The sequence below is a fragment of the Glycine max genome, chromosome 8, assembly GCF_000004515.6.
Source record: "Glycine max cultivar Williams 82 chromosome 8, Glycine_max_v4.0, whole genome shotgun sequence".
Classification (NCBI taxonomy): Eukaryota; Viridiplantae; Streptophyta; class Magnoliopsida; order Fabales; family Fabaceae; genus Glycine; species Glycine max.
This window is the reverse complement of record NC_038244.2, coordinates 14388452-14408094: the sequence shown is the minus strand read 5'-3', so window position 1 is coordinate 14408094 and position 19643 is coordinate 14388452. Positions and strand designations below refer to the sequence as shown.

Here is a 19643-nt window from a genome sequence, read left to right as displayed (position 1 = left end):
TTTAATACCTTTTGTGAATGGAACTCAAATTAAAGTCATCAAATCCCTTCATCTTTCTGAATAATTGATGTCCTTAGTTGCTTTTCTGATCAAACTTCTTATTAAATTTCCTCATCTTTTTGCATCTTTACCAAACAAAAGGAATTAGAACCAGGAAGGGAAAAAGTAATGACATACAAAGCAGTAATTGATAAGGTTAAACGATAAAATTACAAAAAGATGAAATATCATTTTTTTCACCAAGTAACTTGCTAACAATACATAGTTTTAAAATTTTTACAACTAATCGATAACTTTTGATGATAGGAAAAATCTTCCTTCACCTATCATCATCATGTGAGCCACTTCTCAATGATATCCAAGATGATTTAGATGCCTGTAATAATATTAATTGACCAGGTTATAGTTTCATGTGATATAACTTTTAAAATATGAATCAATTAGCTTAATAGTTAAATAATTAAATAATAAACTAAAAAAAATATTTAACTAAAAATATAATTGAATTTTTAATTTTTTTTGTGATTCTTATATATTATTTAAATTAAAAGCTAATGTATAATTTATTTAAAAATATATAAGTAAATTAAAATAAAAGAAAAGAGTGTATGAGTATAGTTGATAAAAATGTAAAGATAAAAAAAAATATTAAAATTTAAAACTCAGCCTATTTATTAATATCCAAACCCGTACCCAGAGTGTGTTTTTGTAGGAATCCGACCCGTTTGATTGGCATCCTTAGCACTAACCGCTAAGAGGGCTTCACGAGAGAGAGTTTATGAGGCTATAAAGTTTTGCTGACTTTTGAAGTCTCTGACAAGTCCCCACCCCACCCGAGTTTATAAGAACTATGAAACCTCAAAACAGCTGTATGTAATAATCAAATCAAACAAAGCGTGTCTGTCAGCATAGCAATGCAATTAAACTAACAAATACAAAACTACAAAGTCAATAAGGGCAACAACCTCTGCCTTTTGCCACCCATTGCAGACCTGACTTTCTCAACAAAATCCATCTTCTCTTCTTATTAATAACCTCTTTCTTTATCACAAGGGACGCTTTTGCTATAACCTTTTTAGTCTTCTCTTCATTCACCCACTTCATACCGATCTCTTCTCTCTTTTTCTTCCAAAAAGTTTTTATTTTTGGATTGCTTGTCAATTTTTTGAGCCTGTTGATCATCTGGGTGGTGGAAATTTCCTTTTTTTGCCCCCCACCTTTTCGGGGAGGGTTGTTAGAATTGCTTGCTTCCGTGATCGGAATGTTTTGCAGATAAATTCACAGTTCTTAAAGAGAGTTTTGGGGTTTCTCTGACGTCAAGTTTTTTGTGGAAATTTTCGGTTTTGAAAAGATTTGCCCAAGAGTTACATGCTGAGTGATAGAGGGGGAAAGTGACTGACGTGTGGCTGAATTGTTTACATGGATTGTTTCTGCTGCTTCAACAATCAGGTGAGGATTTCTGGCCTCTTTATATATATATATATATATATATATATATATATAACTTTTGTCTTTGGAAATCAACCTTCATATACAGTTTCTTAATTGATAATGAAAATTGAAACATAAGGATTGTTTCTGTACTTTTAAGTTTATCTGTAACCTCAGAAAAGTAGCAGACACTGATAGGGGGTAACATGGATATGAGCATACGTGGATAATAACTAGATTTTAGCATATGATATACGTTTGGTGTTTCAAGGAAGCTTTATTAATATGATCATCTATTCTATGGGGTTCTTTACTTCATCTGTGGCCTGAAATATATAAATGACAAACCTAATACTGGCTTGTTTCTTGAGTCTTATCGTGAGTTTGGTACTTAACTGTGCTGGAGGTTGTTTGAGCATTCAGCATTGGACTTTGCAGTAAGCTAATTTTGTGAGATAAGGTTCATTTCAAATGGTTGCTGTAAACACCAAAGCTGTCTGATTAATCTGCTTTTGACCCTTGGTTGCTTCATGAGTGGTTTTTGGTCTACTTATGAGCAAGGTTTTAAATTGATGTCACAGTCATGGACTCACGGTTGCAGTTTTCATCACAATTCTTGATCTTGTGGGGGAATTGCAGAGAAATGCAACTGTTACAGCCACAATTGGGGTCATGGAGAGCAAAAAAACCTTGACGATGCAGCTGAAACTGCAGTTGTGGACCATTCTTTAAAACCTTGAGCATCGACTATGTTTTATTTCTATCTTCTTTGGTTGTTAGTGCTGATAAATACTGTAGTTAATATTCTGGGGTTGTGCCATTTTAAGTTTGACACTTCTTAACAAGATGGAATTATCTAGTACAGAGTGTGTTTCTCTGTTATATTTCTGAATGTTGTGTTTATTGTCAACTTCCTATTTCCTTGCTTTGCATTTTAGCCATTCATGCTATGTTCCCTTTGATAATCAGCCATGTGCCTTTGTCCTTGTAAATTTCTTTTTAATTTCAACCATGTTCCTTGCATTGCATTGCATTTATGTTATGTTAAACAGTAGATTCTTTTGTTATTGTATTTTAACTCTAATAGTTTTAGGTGGTTGGAGGACGCACTTCATGTGGCTCTGGCAAGGGCAAGAGCCATCAGGGCTCAGTTAAGTATGGCTTTAGCCTAGTTAAAGGGAAAGCAAACCACCCAATGGAGGACTATCATGTAGCAAAAATTGTCAAGCTTGGAGGGCAAGAGTTAGGACTTTTTGCTATATATGACGGACACTTGGGAGACAGTGTGCCTGCCTATTTACAAAAGCATCTCTTTTCTAATATCTTGAAGGAGGTGAGTTATTGAACCAAACTAGAAAGCATCGTGTATTGGTTATTACCTTAATCACATTTGATTCCTTGGACAAAGGGACAAAGTTTTCCCCTTTTTCTTCTGGCTTCCCATACTCTTATTTTATGATCAATATTAACAATATGAAATATAATCTGGTTGAGCTTGATGTCTTGATGAAATTTGTAAAACCTCTTTCTTGTCAGAAAAACTTGAAATTTGGCCTAATTTTCTTTTTGAATCTTTGTAATGCCTCTTGGCATAATTTTATTTTTGAATTACTAATTGTACTCTTAAATATGATGAGTTATTCCAGGAGGACTTCTGGACTGATCCAGCCAGTTCCATCATTAAAGCCTATGAGACAACAGATCAGGCCATTCTTTCTGATAGTTCTGATTTGGGGCGAGGAGGATCAACTGCAGTGACTGCAATTCTTATTGATAATCAGAAGTTATGGGTAGCAAATGTTGGAGACTCACGAGCAGTTTTGTCGAGAAAAGGGGTGGCCGAACAGATGACTATTGATCATGAGCCCAATACTGAGAGGGGCATCATTGAGAACAAAGGCGGCTTTGTCTCAAACATGCCAGGTTCTTTAATAAACCTTAATGAGTTAATATCTGTGAGATATCGCTTAAATTATTTCCCTCTATAGATAGCAAAATGAGTGGCATGAAATGACTTATAATAATTTCCCACTATAGATAGCAAAAGTAGTGGCATGAAATGAGTTATAATAATTTAATGACTGTTTGTGATATATTTTAAATCATGGTCTAAATTGCAAACAATGTACATTTTAGACTCTAGACATCTAATTGTAAGATTTTAGTCACATCTCATTCTTTTTTCTGGTAAGTGGCAACTATTGAAATATAAAATCATACTAATGGAAACTTGTAATACTAGTCAATTATTGAATCTCTGTTATAACTTTGGGTGTAAAATAATATATATTTTTCTGATTAAAAAAGTCCCACTTTTATGAATTTTCACAATGAATGTATTTCCATGAGGTCATTGACTTTGACTTTACTGCAACTGTTCATATCTGTTAGCTACATGCCTACATCACCCATAATAATAGATACAAATGCAATTTCAAGTGCTAATATCTATGTTGGTGAATCAATGTTAGAATCCTCGTTAAGACAGGTGCCTATGTTTAGTGTCATGTCTCGAATACTTGTGAGAAACCAAAAAAAACTAAACTTGGTTGATGACGTTGAGATTGCCCCTCAGTGCAAGAAAGTGCTGATGACTAGGATACTTGATTAAGCAAGACTGTAAGCCTTGCGCTTTGTGCTCTTCCAAAAGGCTTTTTGCTTGTTCTCTGCAAGAACAAGTTTCTTCCCACTTTTGTGTCCTATGCTCGATCAGAATGCTGAACTTAAATTCACAAGTTTAATAAGTTGTGTGATATCTAGTTTAGCACTAAAACTTCAGGCTACTTGACTGTAAAACCTTGCTTGAGATCATCTACATGTGAAGAATTAAAGTGTTAAATACTTCTAGGTTTATAGTAAGATTAGGATAGTTTTAGAAGTAACAATTTCACTAACTGAAACTCTACCCTTAGGAGGGTTTATAGTTGTTAAAGACCAGGCATCAATCAAACCAAAGTTTTGGCATGTTAGTATAGAAGTATATTATTTGCAACATTAATGAGTCCTTTTTGTTTGTGTTGTGTAATTTGGACTAATTTGCTCATTTTTGGGGGGGTTATTTCAGGAGACGTTGCAAGAGTAAATGGGCAGCTTGCAGTTTCTCGAGCATTTGGAGACAAAAATTTAAAATCACACTTACGATCTGATCCTGATATACGACATGTTGATATTGACCCAGATGCTGAGCTTTTGATACTTGCCAGTGATGGTCTTTGGAAGGTTATCCACCAATCTAATATCCTCTTTGTCCATTATTCTTAAAATTATTTATGCGTGCTCTTAAAATATTGATTAAATAATCTAGACACCGATAATGTAAAGAATTTTTATATTGTCATCTAATTACAAACTATCATGTAAGGTTAGTTTATTGCATTTTACAATTGTAATGTAAAACCAACAAGTCGTTAGTTCTCGTGGTACTGGACTCGGTTTCCTTAAGTAAGGTTTCGGGTTCGAGTCTTGTGGATGGAAAAAACGTAGTTAAGAGGGAAGAATCCTACTAAAGATGATCAGTTGAGTTTTCTAACAAAGATTAGTTATCGACAAAGTCGATGAATACTCTAGACCAATAACATAATTATCAAAAAAACAATTGCAGTGTATAGAACTTTTCTGATTGAATTTATTGCATAAAAATTAAAGTCTAAATTATGATTATTCATTGCAGGTAATGGCAAACCAAGAGGCAGTTGATATTGCACGAAGGATAAAAGATCCACAAAAGGCAGCTAAACAACTAGTTGCCGAGTCATTGAACAGAGAGAGTAAGGATGATATTTCGTGCATTGTAGTTCGTTTCAAGGGATGAACAAGGGAAACCAACACAACACAACTACTCCCTACATTTTCTTGGTATATATTTTATCAATATGCCCTCCCATTTGTTTGGAGATCTCGTGAAATCCATTTTCTACAACATAGGTTTTGCTCATTCCTCTGTAAAATTGAAGTTCTTCAAATTAGATGGTGCCATTTTAGTATCTCAAGATTTGTTTTGTGTAGATTATTACCATCATTTTTCTTTGTAATTTGCATTATTACATGGAGCAGTGTGAAGATGGACATAGACATAGCTTTTACATTTGAATGAGTTATGCGTTTGTTACAAACACAATTTACGAATTACTTGAAATGTCCTACCCCGAATGCCTAATTTTCCACTGCTACAATTCAAGTGACACAGTGAGCAACTGTCCGAGTTATTATTATGAGTTTAATTTTACATCGTTATTCAATCATAAATTATTATATACTTTTGTTGAATATTAGTTTTAGTCATTGACTTTCATATCTTGTAACATAGTCTTTGATTATTATTATTTTGGATGGTGTATATTTGAAATTTATTTTTATCTTGTTTTCCGTTTATATTTAACTGCTTATGAGTAAAAAAAAATCATTTAGCTACTTGAACTGAATGCAAATGAAGTTTTATTTGGTGTATTTTTTTTTATAATGTAAATAAAATCTGAACATGCATTCTTTTGTTTAGGATTTTAAATTTAAAACTTCTTTGGAAATTATACAATTAAGTCAATCCATGACTCCTACACTTAAAAGTCATTAAAATGTTAATTTGTCTCTGAAAATCGTCATAGGTCCTATTTATGGGTGATATATGATTTGACACATGCACCTTTGAGTGTCAAGTGAGATCTCTTGACTTATTTATCAAACTAGCTAAGAAACCTGAGCTTTGCGTGGTAATTTGTTGGACAATTTTAATAATGTATATATCGATGAATGCTATTTTTTAAGTAATAATTACTGAAATGGGTAGGTTTTTAAAAGATGAGTTACCCATTTCGATAATTTATTCAAAATCTATCAATTTTGATAATTACTTGAAACATTGTACCCCTTTTGATAAATAAGTCGAAGGTCTCTTGCATGAGATCTTATTAAAATCTCTAGAATACTAATGATTAATGAATATTAAATGCGCATATAACCGATAACAATAAAAAAATGTTAGGATATAATGTAATCAATAAACCTCTAACATATGCAAAATATTTTTGATTTATTTAACTTGCTATACTTATATTGTGTGTCATGTCTTATTATATAACTTGTTACATTGAGTTTATTCAAATAAGAACACAAGATTTTATTATTTTTAAAACATTTTTTTAACCTTCGGAAATATGTTGGGAATGTTGAATATTTTATTTGATATTTTAAAAGGTTAACATTTCTAATTAATTAATTTAGAAAATATTTTTAAATAATTAAATTAATTAAGTGTTGATCCAAAATATAAATATTTGACTTTGTCATCTTTGACTTGGTCTCAACATATCTGTAAACATACTTAACACTATTTTCATTATAAATATTTATACTTCAAACTTCAAAGATTTTTCTAAGATTGACTCCCATATTTTTCTCTTCCTCCAATTTCGTATGTGAGATTTTGGGTTCACATTAAAATAAATCTTGATAGTTTTGCTTCAACTATTGTTTGGATGAACATGCTAAATCTTGAAGAATTTATATATAACACGGATAAGTACTCGATGGTAGTGTAAAATCATGTTTTAGGCTAATTTTATTTGTGAATATTTGAGTTTGTGATGGATTGGTAGTTCACTGGTTCTTACTGATGGACAACTACAACAACAATTTAATTACCAAGAGCCAATTTTAGGTATTTTTTAGCTGTAAGTTTTAATTTTTTATTTAAATACACTTCTTACTTGCTACGTCTCTTTATTAAAAAAATCAATAATATTTTCAAAAATTACAATCTTATCATATATCAAAGTCTACGGTTAAATAATACTAGTAAAATATAATTTAATTAGCCTAAAATGAGAATATCAAAGTGTCTGACTAAACATTAAATAATCACGCCTCAAGGCTCAAGATGCCGTGAAAGAACAGTGAAACAAAAAGACACATTCGGCCATTTAAATATTAAAAAAAAATCGAAAGAGTTGCGACATTATATACCAGAAAATCCGTAAATATTACCGGAAAATGGAATTTGTGAGAAATATGAAAATGGTATAATTGAAATGAATAAAATTTTATACAAAAAAAAGTTAATATAAATACTGAGATTTTATATATTACTAACAAACTGATATGTAACTAATTAATTAACATACTGATATGTAATAATTGTAGTTTTACTATTTATTTTCTCCTTCTTATTATAACTATCATCTTAACTTATTTAGAATTTCCTTCGTTACATATATAAATTGTAGTTTTACAAAATTGATTTTATCATTATTAATTTATTTTTATTTTTATAACCTATATCATTAATAGTTATAATGAAAAAAATTAATTTAAACTAATATGAATGATAATTATTTTGTAACAATTTTTTTGAGAATTATTATGAGATTGAGGGAGTTAAAGAAAAAGAAAAACAAGAGAATCTACGTTTACTTGAGCTTAAACTAGTTGAAAATTCATTCATTTTGGAGCAGCGCATGATAGCAGTGACATTCCCTCCGTCGTTTGCTCCAAAACCCTTTCTTTTTTTTGTTTTTGTTTTCCTCTGTTGTGTTGGATCACATTCACAATCACGATCATGTCTAAAATGTTGAAGAAGGTCAATGCCTCCAACCCTAAACTCTGGCTCCTCATCGGAATAGGACTCGCTGGCGCGGTCGTTGTTGTGGCCGAGACCCGGCGGCGGCGACACCGGAACCTCCCCAAAGAGGACTTCGGTGCATTCGTTGAGCGTATCGAACTTCTCCCCATTCCTCAGCCCAACCAAACGCAAACGCTCTCTGCTCTTACCTTCGCCATCAAAGACATGTTCGTTTCTTCCTCCCTTCATTTCCTTATTCTATTTCCCTCTGCTTCAAATTTTAGATGAGTTGTAATATTCTATTTGTTTGCGGCAGATTCGATGTGAAAGGGTATGTGACGGGGTTCGGAAACCCTCAGTGGAAGAAGACGCACGGCGAGGCCGGGAAGACTGCGATTGTCATCACCGCTCTCCTCAGCGACGGTGCCACTTGTGTTGGCAAGACTGTTATGGATGAATTCTCTTTTGGGTATGCAATACGTGTAACGTGTTTGATTTATAGGAGAAAAATAGAAGATTTTTTTTTTTTGAATTAGTGTATAGTATAGGAGGTGTGGGTTCCACAGCATAAATTACAAAATTTTATTTGGTATATTATTTCTCTCCTTCTTACCAAACACATCCTAAAAGTGCATGTTTGATTTGCAGTTGGAAATATTGTGACACATCTTCCAATGCTAATCCAATAGATAAAAACAAAATAAAAACAAAAGTAAGGATCATGATCCATTGGCAAAATTGCTTTTGCAAGGAAAATCCAAACATGCTCTAAGTGTTTAATCATCTTCATTTTCATTAAGATTTTAGCCTTTTGATTCTGAACTCATTTACTTTACTCATTGTGGGTGGTTGTATTGCAGGATTTCTGGTGAGAACAAGTTTTATGGAACACCAACCAATCCTCAAATGCCATCTTCTATCCCTGGAGGTTCCTCCAGTGGTTCAGCTGTTGCTGTTGCTGCTCGACTGGTCGACTTTGCTATTGGTGAGTTTAGTTTACTTGCTTACCAAGTTATCATTCATTCAAAAATGCTAATTTTCTCGATATATATTCTCACATATTAGCCTGCCTATTCAATGTAATCAACAATCAACTCCTCTATTTTGTTTGGGGCATTGAGATTGCTTGTGTTTAAACCTGGAAAGTGGAAAGTGTCTTTTTGTTTTTGTTTGTTTGTGTGTGTGTATTATTTGGTCTTCTTCAGGGGTAAAATCAGTTTTAATTTGCTGAAACTTCAGCTCCATGGTTGTGACTTGTGGTGATCTACCCATTTTATTTTGATGGTTGCATGCATAAATTTCAGGATTGCAGCTTTTTGTTTATTATTGTGATCTTGTTTGTGTATTATTGCAGCTTTTTGTTTATTATTGTGATCTTGTTTGTGTATTATTGCAGCATGGCTTGCCATGCATAGTCTGTCTCTTTCTGATCCATATTAGGGTTAATGGACACTTACAAATTGCAATTGTATTGTGCTTATAAAAATCATTTGCTAGAATTTTCTCTCTCAAGTATGTAAATGTGGAGAGATTTTCTGTAGGTACTGATACTACGGGATGTGTGAGAATTCCAGCAGCATTCTGTGGTATTCTTGGCTTTCGACCATCTCATGGGGTTATATCCACCATTGGAGTTCTTCCAAATGCACAAAGCTTGGACACTGTTGGTATGATACAGAATTATGGGACTTTGTGACTATGCTTTAAATATTGTCATGTATTATGAAGTTTTATTTCATAGAACTATCCACATATACCTTTAATCTCTTTCAAATAATTGAATTCTGTATCATTTTTCCATGTGACTAGTATTATGTGGAGAAAATTGAGAAATTAGATACATAGGTAAATAGGTCAATAAATTTACAGAAGAATCCTATATAACAAAATATGGTTGGCACTTGGCAGTGCTTTCTAGTTTCTACAGTGATGTGTCTTGTACATATGCTCAAAGTCTTGGTCTCCCATCCCAGTGTAATGTATGACTACCTTAATTAGAAATTACTGCTCAGTGTGTTGAATTGGGACTCCACTGTTGCTTTTTTTTTTGTTTGCAAAATATTTTAATATTCTCTTCTTTAATTGTCCATCCCTCATTGCATAATTGCATTGTAGGATGGTTTGCTCGGGATCCTTCTGTCCTACATCGAGTAGGACTTGTTTTACTTCCATTGACTTCGGTGGAGCTCAAAAGAACAAGGCGTATTATTTTTGCTGATGATCTTTTTCAATTATCTAAAGCTCCTTCACAGAAGACAGCATATATTATTGGCAAAGCTATTGAAAATTTGTCTGGTTGTAAGTTTCCAGAACTTTGAAGACCAATTTGTGATTCCTTTATTAATTTATTTTTTATGGTTGATTAACTTGATTGTTAATACCTAGAGGAATAAGGCTTTTGTTGTTGTTGTAAGGTTGGTTGTTGATACAGTGGGTGAAAAGACTCTGAATGTCTTGATCAGATGAAAAGGAAATTTGTGTTTTATGAACAATGAAGTCTTTTGGTCCTATTGGTTTTGCAGATCAGTCTCTGCAGCATATGAATCTTTGCCAGTATATTGCTTCTAATGTGCCCAGTCTAAAGGGGTTTCATGAGAAATTAACACAGCAACAAAATGGATTATCTATATTGAAAGCTCTCACTTCGGTTATGTTTTCTTTACAAGGGTATTCTAATATATCCTTTTATATTTTATCATTGGATTTATGCTATGTTATACTTTATGTTTTCATATGGTTGATGAATTATCATATCCTTTTTTAATATATATATATATATATATATATATATATATATATATATATATATATATATGTTGCATTTTAGATTTTGTTTATATAACCCTGTAATTGCAATTTTGCATCTGCTCTTCAGATATGAATTCAAAACCAATCATGAAGAATGGGTTAAATCTGTCAAACCCAGGTTAGGGCGGGGTGTGTCTGAGCGTGTTAATGCAGCCATGAATGCTACACATGATAATATAAAAACCTTGTATAAAGTAAGAACTGAAATGCGGGGTGCGTTTCAACATTTGTTAAAGGTACTGTAATAACTGCAGTAATTTTGTCACTAATGCTCTAGTGTAATGTTATCAAGTTTCAAATGATGTTAAAACTAGCATGGTGACCTGTGCAATGCATAGAGTCAAATTACGTATAATTTAAACATAAAAAACAAGTATATTTTTTTTATTAAAAAACTGTAAATCTAAAAAAAAATTTAAATATCCATGATTTAATTTATCATCAAATTATTTTATTTATAAGTGAAGTTTTTTTTTTTTTAAAAACTATTCATGTTAAATATAAATTAAAAAGTAATTAAATAAATAAAATATTAATGTATGAAGCAGAATATATTGTATGATAATGAAAAATGGAGAACAAATTAATAGTCCAATATAGCATTTTCATATAATGTTTGAAAAAAGTGGTATGTCTTAAAACTTTTATCATAGAATTTCGTTACCTCAGAAGACAATCAAGATATCTGATTCGTATTATGAAATGACATAATTTTTGTTAAGTTTACTGTATCTGTCCATGCTATGCACTTACCAGTGATTACCTCTGTTTTGATTCTCCCACAGGATGATGGAATACTAGTTATTCCCACTGTTGCAGATTATCCATTAAAGCTTAATACAGAGAAGGGGTTTTCTTCTGAGTTTCATGACAGAGCTTTTGCATTATCTAGCATTGCTAGTATTTCTGGATGTTGTCAGGTAACTTGATATCTTTAAGGCTCTGAAGAATGAATATATTTTGCCTCTTCTCAATTTTTATTTATTTTGCTGAAACTTTGGTTGATTTATATATTTTCTGATGCATCATTTACAGGTTGCAATTCCATTAGGATGCCACAATGATTGTTGTGCTTCTATTTCACTCATCTCAGCACATGGAGTTGATAAATTTCTTCTTAATACGGTTTTGGATATGTATTCAACTCTTCAGGAGCAAGTTAGTGTTGCTTATGCTTTGCCACTGCTGGATACAAATGGTAGTATGGAAACTTCTGAGCTTTTGAAGGAGAAGGTTAGTTCTATTTCAGCATTTTGTTTGTTAGGATTCCTTATAAAAATTCTTTTGTAAATAAAGTCATCTTGCAAAACACCACAAGACTTGATCACTTGTTTAATAATGAGTGTGAACTTGAATGTTGGGTTCTACAACTATTAAAGCCAAGCTAGAGCTCAATGATACCTTGTTTATGGGCTGCTCAATTAAATAATAAATATTTACTTTTTGTTATATTTCTACTAACCTATAATTGTAATAAATAACTAAATTGTTAAATATGTTTGTAGTTCCTATAAATTATGATTTATGACTTCTGTTTTTAGTCTTTCGAAAAATATTACATTGCTTTTGGTCCTCATTTTATTTCTTTCCAAAATGGTCCATATAACCATTTAGTGATGTGACATTTATCTAGATATGCCTCGTGAGCGATGACATGTGATGCGACATGTGTTATGTGTAGATGCATGCTACATCATCAATAAATGGCGACAGGGACCTTATTCAAAACTCTTAAAACTTAAAAGGATTAAAACCAGCATCTTTTTGAAGGATTGAAACCAAAATAATAAGATTTTATATGAACTAAAAACATATTAAACCAAAATTTACTTTTGTAAATTTTATATTTAAAAGTTTTAAAACATTTATAAATTATTTGAATTAATTAAACTAAAAACTACATAACAAATCCTTACCGTGTTTCAAGATGTTTTATGCATACAATCTGTCGTGTAGTAATATGAAAATATTATCAAGGGTAAGTTTTCTGCTGCTCATTAGTAGTATCATGGTCAGGTTTCTTTTTAACTTTTTAGTGAAAGTTAAAGGTTTTTAAGTTGGTGGTATTATTCTGTCATTTGTATGTGGAAATCAATTTTATTATTTATGAAACTTTTTCTTGAATTTTGAAGGGATTCATAATATTTTCTTTTTTGAAATTTTCTTCCTTGAGGAACCCATAAATTATTTTGTTATTTTTCAGTATATGTGTGCTTGCATTAGTGTATTTTAAGAACAACTTTTATTTAAAACCTTGGGTGGATAATTGAATCTAAATGTATAAAAGCTTCTCAAGAAGGGTCAATATTTATATATGGGGAGAAGTGTTGGATTGGTGGTAGGTTTTCAGGATGTGGCATGGATCACTAAAAGGCATTTCTTCAGGGAAATACGGCCTTTAAAGGAAGGCTGTGGAATAAGGCAGTTGATTACTACACCGAGGCTATTAACTTGAATGGGACAAATGCGACTTACTACAGCAACCGGGCTGCTGCTTACCTAGAGTTAGGATGGTATGAGGTTTCTCCTGTTTTTACAATTGGTACTTTCGTTTGTGTGTAATTGGTGAATACCCTGTGCAACTATGCAGCTTTCAGGAAGCTGAAGAGGACTGCAATATGGCCATATTACATGATAAGAAGGTGAGAAGATGGGCATGTCAGCATGTGACTGACAAGATCATGGAAAACTTGTATTCTAAACCTGCCATGTATAATAATAATTAATGAACTTTAATAACTATAAGTCATAGGTAGGGTATTCCTAATATTATGCTAAATGTTTATCTTCTAATACCTCAAAATGCTGGTTGCATCATCTAATCTGATGGCTATACGTCCTAGAAGCTTAATAGTGTGCTAATTATCATTGATTTTAGCAATGTACGTTTACTAGATCTCTATATCTTGCAGTCCTTTAGATTTTGACATCTGAATCTGTACAAATATTTACAGCACATATGGATGTTATTCAGGATTGTTGTGTATTGCTAATTTGTTATTGTTATTTTACTGCAGAATGTGAAGGCATATCTGAGACGTGGAACTGCTAGAGAAGTACTACTTTGTTATAAGGAGGCTCTAAAAGGTGTGGCAATTTTAAAAAAATGGTCTTGCATGTCATTTGAATTCAATTATTCTTGACAAGAACATGTATCATAGAACAGCCATTACAAGGATATTGGAACATCTTAGTTGTACTCGAATTTTGCAACTGTGTAGGACGAGTTGTTTGTTGTGTTTCCTATTAGCCCTTTTTTGCTGTATTTTAACTGCCGATTCTTGGCTTGTTGTCTGACCGTTACCATCCACTTATATCAGATTTAACTGGGTTTATTTAATAGTTTTTCTGGACTGTCTACCTCTTTTATTCTTAATGCTGTTCCCTTTCCTGTCATTTTCTCATGCTATGCAGATTTCCAGCATGCTCTCGTTCTTGAACCACAGAACAAGACTGCTAGTCTTGCAGAGAAAAGACTCAGAAAATCAACGAGTTGATACAAGCTGTTCTTTCAACACTACTGACCTTCCTTCTCCTCCTGGAGAATGTTAATGGCTGTGGAAATATGATTTCGGCTCCTTTCTTGCACTTTATACCTTGGATGTGATTGTGAAGGTAAGTCGAAGACAAGGGGCAAACTAATCTGTGTTGGTGGGATGCTCCATTATTTTGGTATGTTAGGGAATTATGTTGTTAAAAATACTATTATTCAATAATGCATATAAGATTGGACCCAAGGTATATGCTGTCAAACCACCCCCCACCCCACACACACAATTGTGCGTGCGTGTTAAAGTTTTGTCTGCATAAGAGTTTGGTCTAACAGCCTCGTGTATATTTGAAGTTTTCCTCTAAAATTTGATTGTGCAGAAAGGAAATTAGTTTCTTTTTCATTCTCAAGTGTCAGAACCATGAATCATAACATAGGCCCTTAACATAAATACATCCAAAATACTTCAACCAGAAATTATGTAGATTATACATAGTAATTATTGTAACTTTTCAAAACATCATAATTGTATAGCTATCATATTCATATACCAGGATCACCTACAACTCAAAATAAAGAGGTTTTTCCTATCTCCATCTTTATTCTTATAGGTGCATTACTGGAATTTCAAAATACTTTCCATCGTATGCAATGGAGGTTTATCAAATTGATGAACAAATTCCTGGGTAGTAAAACTGAGGGGAAAAGGAAAAGATAGGGTTAGTCACAGAAATAGTGTGAGCATAATAAAAAAAGTGGACAAGAAGTAAAAAGAAAACATAGCATGAAATTTTATAATAAAAAAAACTTAATATTGCGTTTGGTAGAAAGGTAAGAAAAGGAATAAAAATGTGATGAATAAAAAGAGATAAAATAAAGTTGTTTGGTTGAAATAAAAAAAGTGTAAAAAAATGAAATATTTAAATTGAAAACTAAGATTTAATCCCTTGAGATCTCATTAGGAATAAAACTAAATTGTAATAAAAATAGAAAAAATTTCATGAACCTTCATTTTATTATGTATACATACAACACATTATTTCTTGATTTTAGCATTCAGTAACTATAAGACTAAATTTCAGTGATAGACTGTATTATCTCTTTGTTCCAATAAACAGTAACTATAGGGTGTGAGCACTAAACTCAGATTTGTTGTAGTAAACTATCATCGTAGAAACCCATTTTTTTTTAATTCTTATCAAAATTATTAAGAATCACAAAAATCAAGTCCAAAACTATTAAGATAAATATTATAGTTATCTTAATTGTTCAAGTACTAATAAAAATCAAAATCAAAAGACATCTTGTTTTAAAATTTACTCTTTAAAAATTATCCAAGCAATTGAGAAAAGGGTAACAAACTTTTTTTTTACAGGTAATTCCAATTTCAATTTTTGCAACTATTATTTATTAGAGACAATCTTATTTGAGAGTAACAACCATCATGCATGGTAAAAGTCTCTCTCCACCTGTTTAACACAAGTACGCATACCCACCATAATATTCACTATTTAGCATTGTTTTCTTGTGAATTGTTTAATTCAATTTTAAAATACAAAAGATAGGGCCGTGTCATTTTTTTCTTTTGCTTCTGTCGCATGTGTGTGTCATATGAAATGGCAGTCCGCGTTTCTTGCATCGTAGTTTCAGTTCGTGTCGTGTTGGCCTGGCCTTACCTCGTTTTCTCCGCACTCAACTCATCTTCTTCACTTTCCCATGATTAATGCAAATCAACCACGCCCCAGAAATAACAAAACATGTACATGCATGCTTTTCTTCACCAAGTTTCCATTTTTATCATTAATTAATTAATTAATTAATTAATCAACGTCATGTTGCCGAAACTCTCAAAATGCATCAGCTTCACCGCTTCGCGGGACTGGCTGTACCGTCATTTGTTCGCCGCCGCGGGGCTCCGCTCGGTGGCCACCGACCTCGGCGAAGGAACCATCGTGCATTGCTGGGTACCCAAAATGCACAAGCCATGCAAGCCAAGCCTCGTACTCATTCACGGTTTCGGCGCCAACGCCATGTGGCAATACGGGGAACACATTCGTCTCTTCATGGGGCACTTCAACGTGTACGTGCCGGACCTCGTGTTCTTCGGCGAGTCCTTCACGTTAAGGGCTGAGAGGAGCGAGTACTTTCAGGCTGAGTGCATGGTGAAGATGATGGAGGCTCATGGGGTTCACAAAATGAGCTTGGTGGGGATCAGCTATGGTGGGTTTGTAGGGTACCGTGTGGCTGCTCACTTCCCTGACGTGGTGGAGAAGATTGTTCTTTGTTGTGCTGGGGTTTGCTTGGAGGAGGTTGACATGGAAAATGGGTTGTTTAGGGTTTCAAATTTGGATGAGGCTTCCAGCATTTTGTTGCCACAGACACCGGACAAGCTCAGGGAATTGATGAAGTTGTCCTTTGTCAGGCCTGCCAGGGGTGTTCCTACTTGGTTCCTTCAAGATTTCATTCAAGTATATATGTCATTTAATTTATTTTTCTCTTTTGGGTTGTCATAATATTGGACATGTTTGCTTTGTTTTTTCTTTTCTTTTATTTTTTTAATCGCCAATTAGTTTTTGTTAGAACCCGCTACCTCTCTTTCCTTCTCTTCTTCCTTGTATCTCCAGATGTTTGCTTTGTGTTCAATGGAAAATAGATGATCACTAGTTAGGACACTATTTGAGATCATATTGTTTTACCGTTTTAAAAAATGGTCTGCGGATCATGATTTTGATTTTGACTGCAACGTCAAGATTTTTGGCTTCAGGGTTGCCATATTCGAGATGTTTGCTTTGTTTTTTTTGTTTTATGGGCAAATGATAGGATTCGAACCTACGATTTCTTTTTTTATCACCAAGTTAATTTTATATTTCCAGATGTTTGCGTTGTGTTCAATGGAAAATAGATTATCACTAATTAGGACATTTGAGATGAAGGCTTTTGATTTGATATATCCACCGTTTTAAAAACGGTCTACCGATCATGATTATGACCGCAATGCCAAGTTTTTTTATGTGTTTGTGACCGATTCTTGATGTCTTTGTTACCGTGATGCTGACTGCAATAATGTATTGTGGCTGCATCAAATGCATTTGTTTGCAATTTCTTACAACATCAAGGATTAAAGATATATGCTAGAAAAGAGATTAGAGAGGATTAAAGATTTAGAATATTTGATTTTTGTTAATTAATGCTTCGTTGCCTACAAAGCTGGAGACATTTTGACACAAGTGTTGATCTATGGACACCATAAAAATGTGAATCCTGCATTAGCATTCAACTCTGGGTTGTTGTATACAATCTCTTTTAATTTGTAGCTTACATTCTTTTATCAGTTTTATGTATATCGAAATTTGCTTGAAAATTGGCCTTGGCTATGAAGTTTGATTGATTGTCTTGTACTAGTCCTTATGGCATGACCTTAATACTGTACTCTCTCTTTGTCATTTGAAGCAATCAGTTTTTATTCAAGGCTCATCTGGGTATCAAGATTCACTAATTTTGAACGTTACACCTCTAATTTTTATCATGTTCGTGTTTATTACTTTGTACAGGTGATGTGTACAGACTACATTGAACAGAAGAGAGAATTGCTTGAGGCAATACTAAAAGGTCGGCATCTTTCCGATCTTCCTAAAATCCAACAGGTATAGTCATTCTTTATTTATTTCTAAATTATGACTTATTTTTTTATTGACAAATGTTAGTCATTAGTTTGTTAGTGAGAGAATTCGAACCCACCATCTATTCCTCCATCTCTTCACTCTTTACCACCAAGTCAATCTTATATAGTCTCTAAATTATGACTTTAGTTTTCCAAACCTAGTGAGATTTGGCTCGGTTGTCATTGTTGTTAATACTTTTAGATTTTATAATACAGTATTACAGTGTACTGTGGTGTGTTTTTAACCTTTTTTCCTTGATCAAACACAACAAGGGTTTTGCAGCTTGTTAATGTTTTTTTTTTTTTTATCATCTATTTTTGAGTACTAGAATCCATCCAACTCTGTACAAATAAAAGAGAGGAAGGAGGAGGGGGATATCTTTCAACACTGAAAATGCCTATCCACCTGTTACAACAAGAGTTATTAAACAAACCTCACTACTTCCCAAATAATTGTCATCTTCTAATTTTCCGATGCATTGATTTGTAATTATCTCTCATAGAAAAATACCAAGCAATTAGCTTATTTGCCTCACATTCTTTTGAATATTCACACTATTGTGGGTTTACATTGGAGCAGCCCACTCTAATTTTATGGGGAGAGCAAGATCAGATATTCCCTCTGGAGTTAGGACACAGATTAAAAAGGTGAGATTTCAATTCAGTGGAAGTTCGTGTCGTTGCATTCAAACATAATCTGAAACTGGATAAGTCTGGATGTCTCTTTGGAGCAGGCATATAGGGGAAAATGCTCAAATGGCAGTCATCAAGAATGCAGGGCATGCAGTGAACCTAGAAAAGGCCAAAGAGTTTGGCAAGCACTTGAAAGCATTCCTTATAGATTCTAATACTACAAAGTCATGTCCAACCTCACCACTTTCTTCTAGGCAGAACTTTCGTTTTTGACATTCTGCTGGGGTGATTTCAGCTTCCTGCAGATCCAATTTTCGACATATTCTGGGGGAATTTACTCTTTTTCCTTTTTTATGGTGGGGGGAAGGGGGGATTATTATTTTTTATTTTGTTGATTTAATGCAAACAAAGGCTTAGTGTGCTAGTTTCTTCCATATTTTGTCCCAGTTGGACGAGCAGGAGGAGGTTCTCTGTTGTTTATGTACTTTTGTTTTTCAGAACATGTACAATTGACTCAAGAAATCTCAATATATACATATACATATATTACTTTATTTTGCTCTGCGTTTGAGAATTGGTCAGCCTGGGTTGTTTTGGCATGGTGTGGTGGTCAATTATTAACCATTGCTCATCAAATGCTGCTGCACAGATAGCAGGACTGCTTGTGTGTAGAAGAAAAATCAAATTTTACGGGTGCAACTTGATTATTACATTATTTTATAACTTTATATAAAATGTTATTTTTATTGATCTGACTGTTGAATTATATCTATATATTAACAAGATCATTTATGTTAAATTTTGTCAAAATTAAACAACAATAAGAAGATAATCAAATGATCAATATTTTAAAATGTTTATATTATTATATGAATGAGGTAACAAATGATTTTGAATTTGAATTAATATGAAATTTTGTATATGTGAAAGAAACTTTTGATCCAACGGTGAATTTTAAGAAAATATTATTCAATTGAAAGGTATAGAATGACAATAATCACATGACAATAATAATTTTACGTGAAAATGAGGATGATTAATTTCAACTGTTAGATTAAAATAAAAGG

The 19643-nt window shown here is 32.9% G+C and overlaps 3 protein-coding genes across 6 annotated transcripts; all 3 read left to right on the top strand.

Annotated features, from left to right (window-relative positions):
* Nucleotides 1-823: 823 nt before the first annotated feature.
* On the top strand, nt 824-5603 carry LOC100787659 (probable protein phosphatase 2C 9). Its single transcript, XM_003531499.5, has 5 exons — nt 824-1449; nt 2525-2764; nt 3078-3354; nt 4496-4650; nt 5102-5603. Exons 1-5 carry the CDS (start codon nt 1420-1422, stop codon nt 5240-5242), a joined length of 843 nt encoding a protein of 280 aa, XP_003531547.1. The 5' UTR covers nt 824-1419; the 3' UTR covers nt 5243-5603.
* A 2189-nt stretch (nt 5604-7792) lies between these two features.
* On the top strand, nt 7793-18548 carry LOC100787123 (outer envelope protein 64, mitochondrial). Of its 4 annotated transcripts, XR_005892573.1 has the most exons (15): nt 7795-8211; nt 8301-8453; nt 8845-8969; nt 9526-9651; nt 10100-10282; nt 10507-10651; nt 10860-11028; nt 11578-11712; nt 11828-12025; nt 13178-13305; nt 13383-13434; nt 13810-13879; nt 14207-14407; nt 17834-17926; nt 18524-18548. XR_005892573.1 is itself a non-coding variant. In XM_003531498.5 (13 exons), exons 1-13 carry the CDS (start codon nt 7982-7984, stop codon nt 14287-14289), a joined length of 1797 nt encoding a protein of 598 aa, XP_003531546.1. In that variant the 5' UTR covers nt 7795-7981; the 3' UTR covers nt 14290-14670. The 4 variants fall into 4 exon arrangements, 1 of the variants encoding a protein (XP_003531546.1); XR_005892572.1 differs by lacking the exons at nt 17834-17926; nt 18524-18548 and adding an exon at nt 16144-16822; XM_003531498.5 differs by lacking the exons at nt 17834-17926; nt 18524-18548 and having other exon boundaries at nt 14207-14670.
* Nucleotides 14826-19130, top strand: LOC100779824 (monoacylglycerol lipase ABHD6). The gene is made up of 4 exons (XM_003532912.4): nt 14826-16750; nt 17834-17926; nt 18524-18591; nt 18678-19130. Exons 1-4 carry the CDS (start codon nt 16115-16117, stop codon nt 18847-18849), a joined length of 969 nt encoding a protein of 322 aa, XP_003532960.1. The 5' UTR covers nt 14826-16114; the 3' UTR covers nt 18850-19130.
* Nucleotides 19131-19643: the final 513 nt, after the last annotated feature.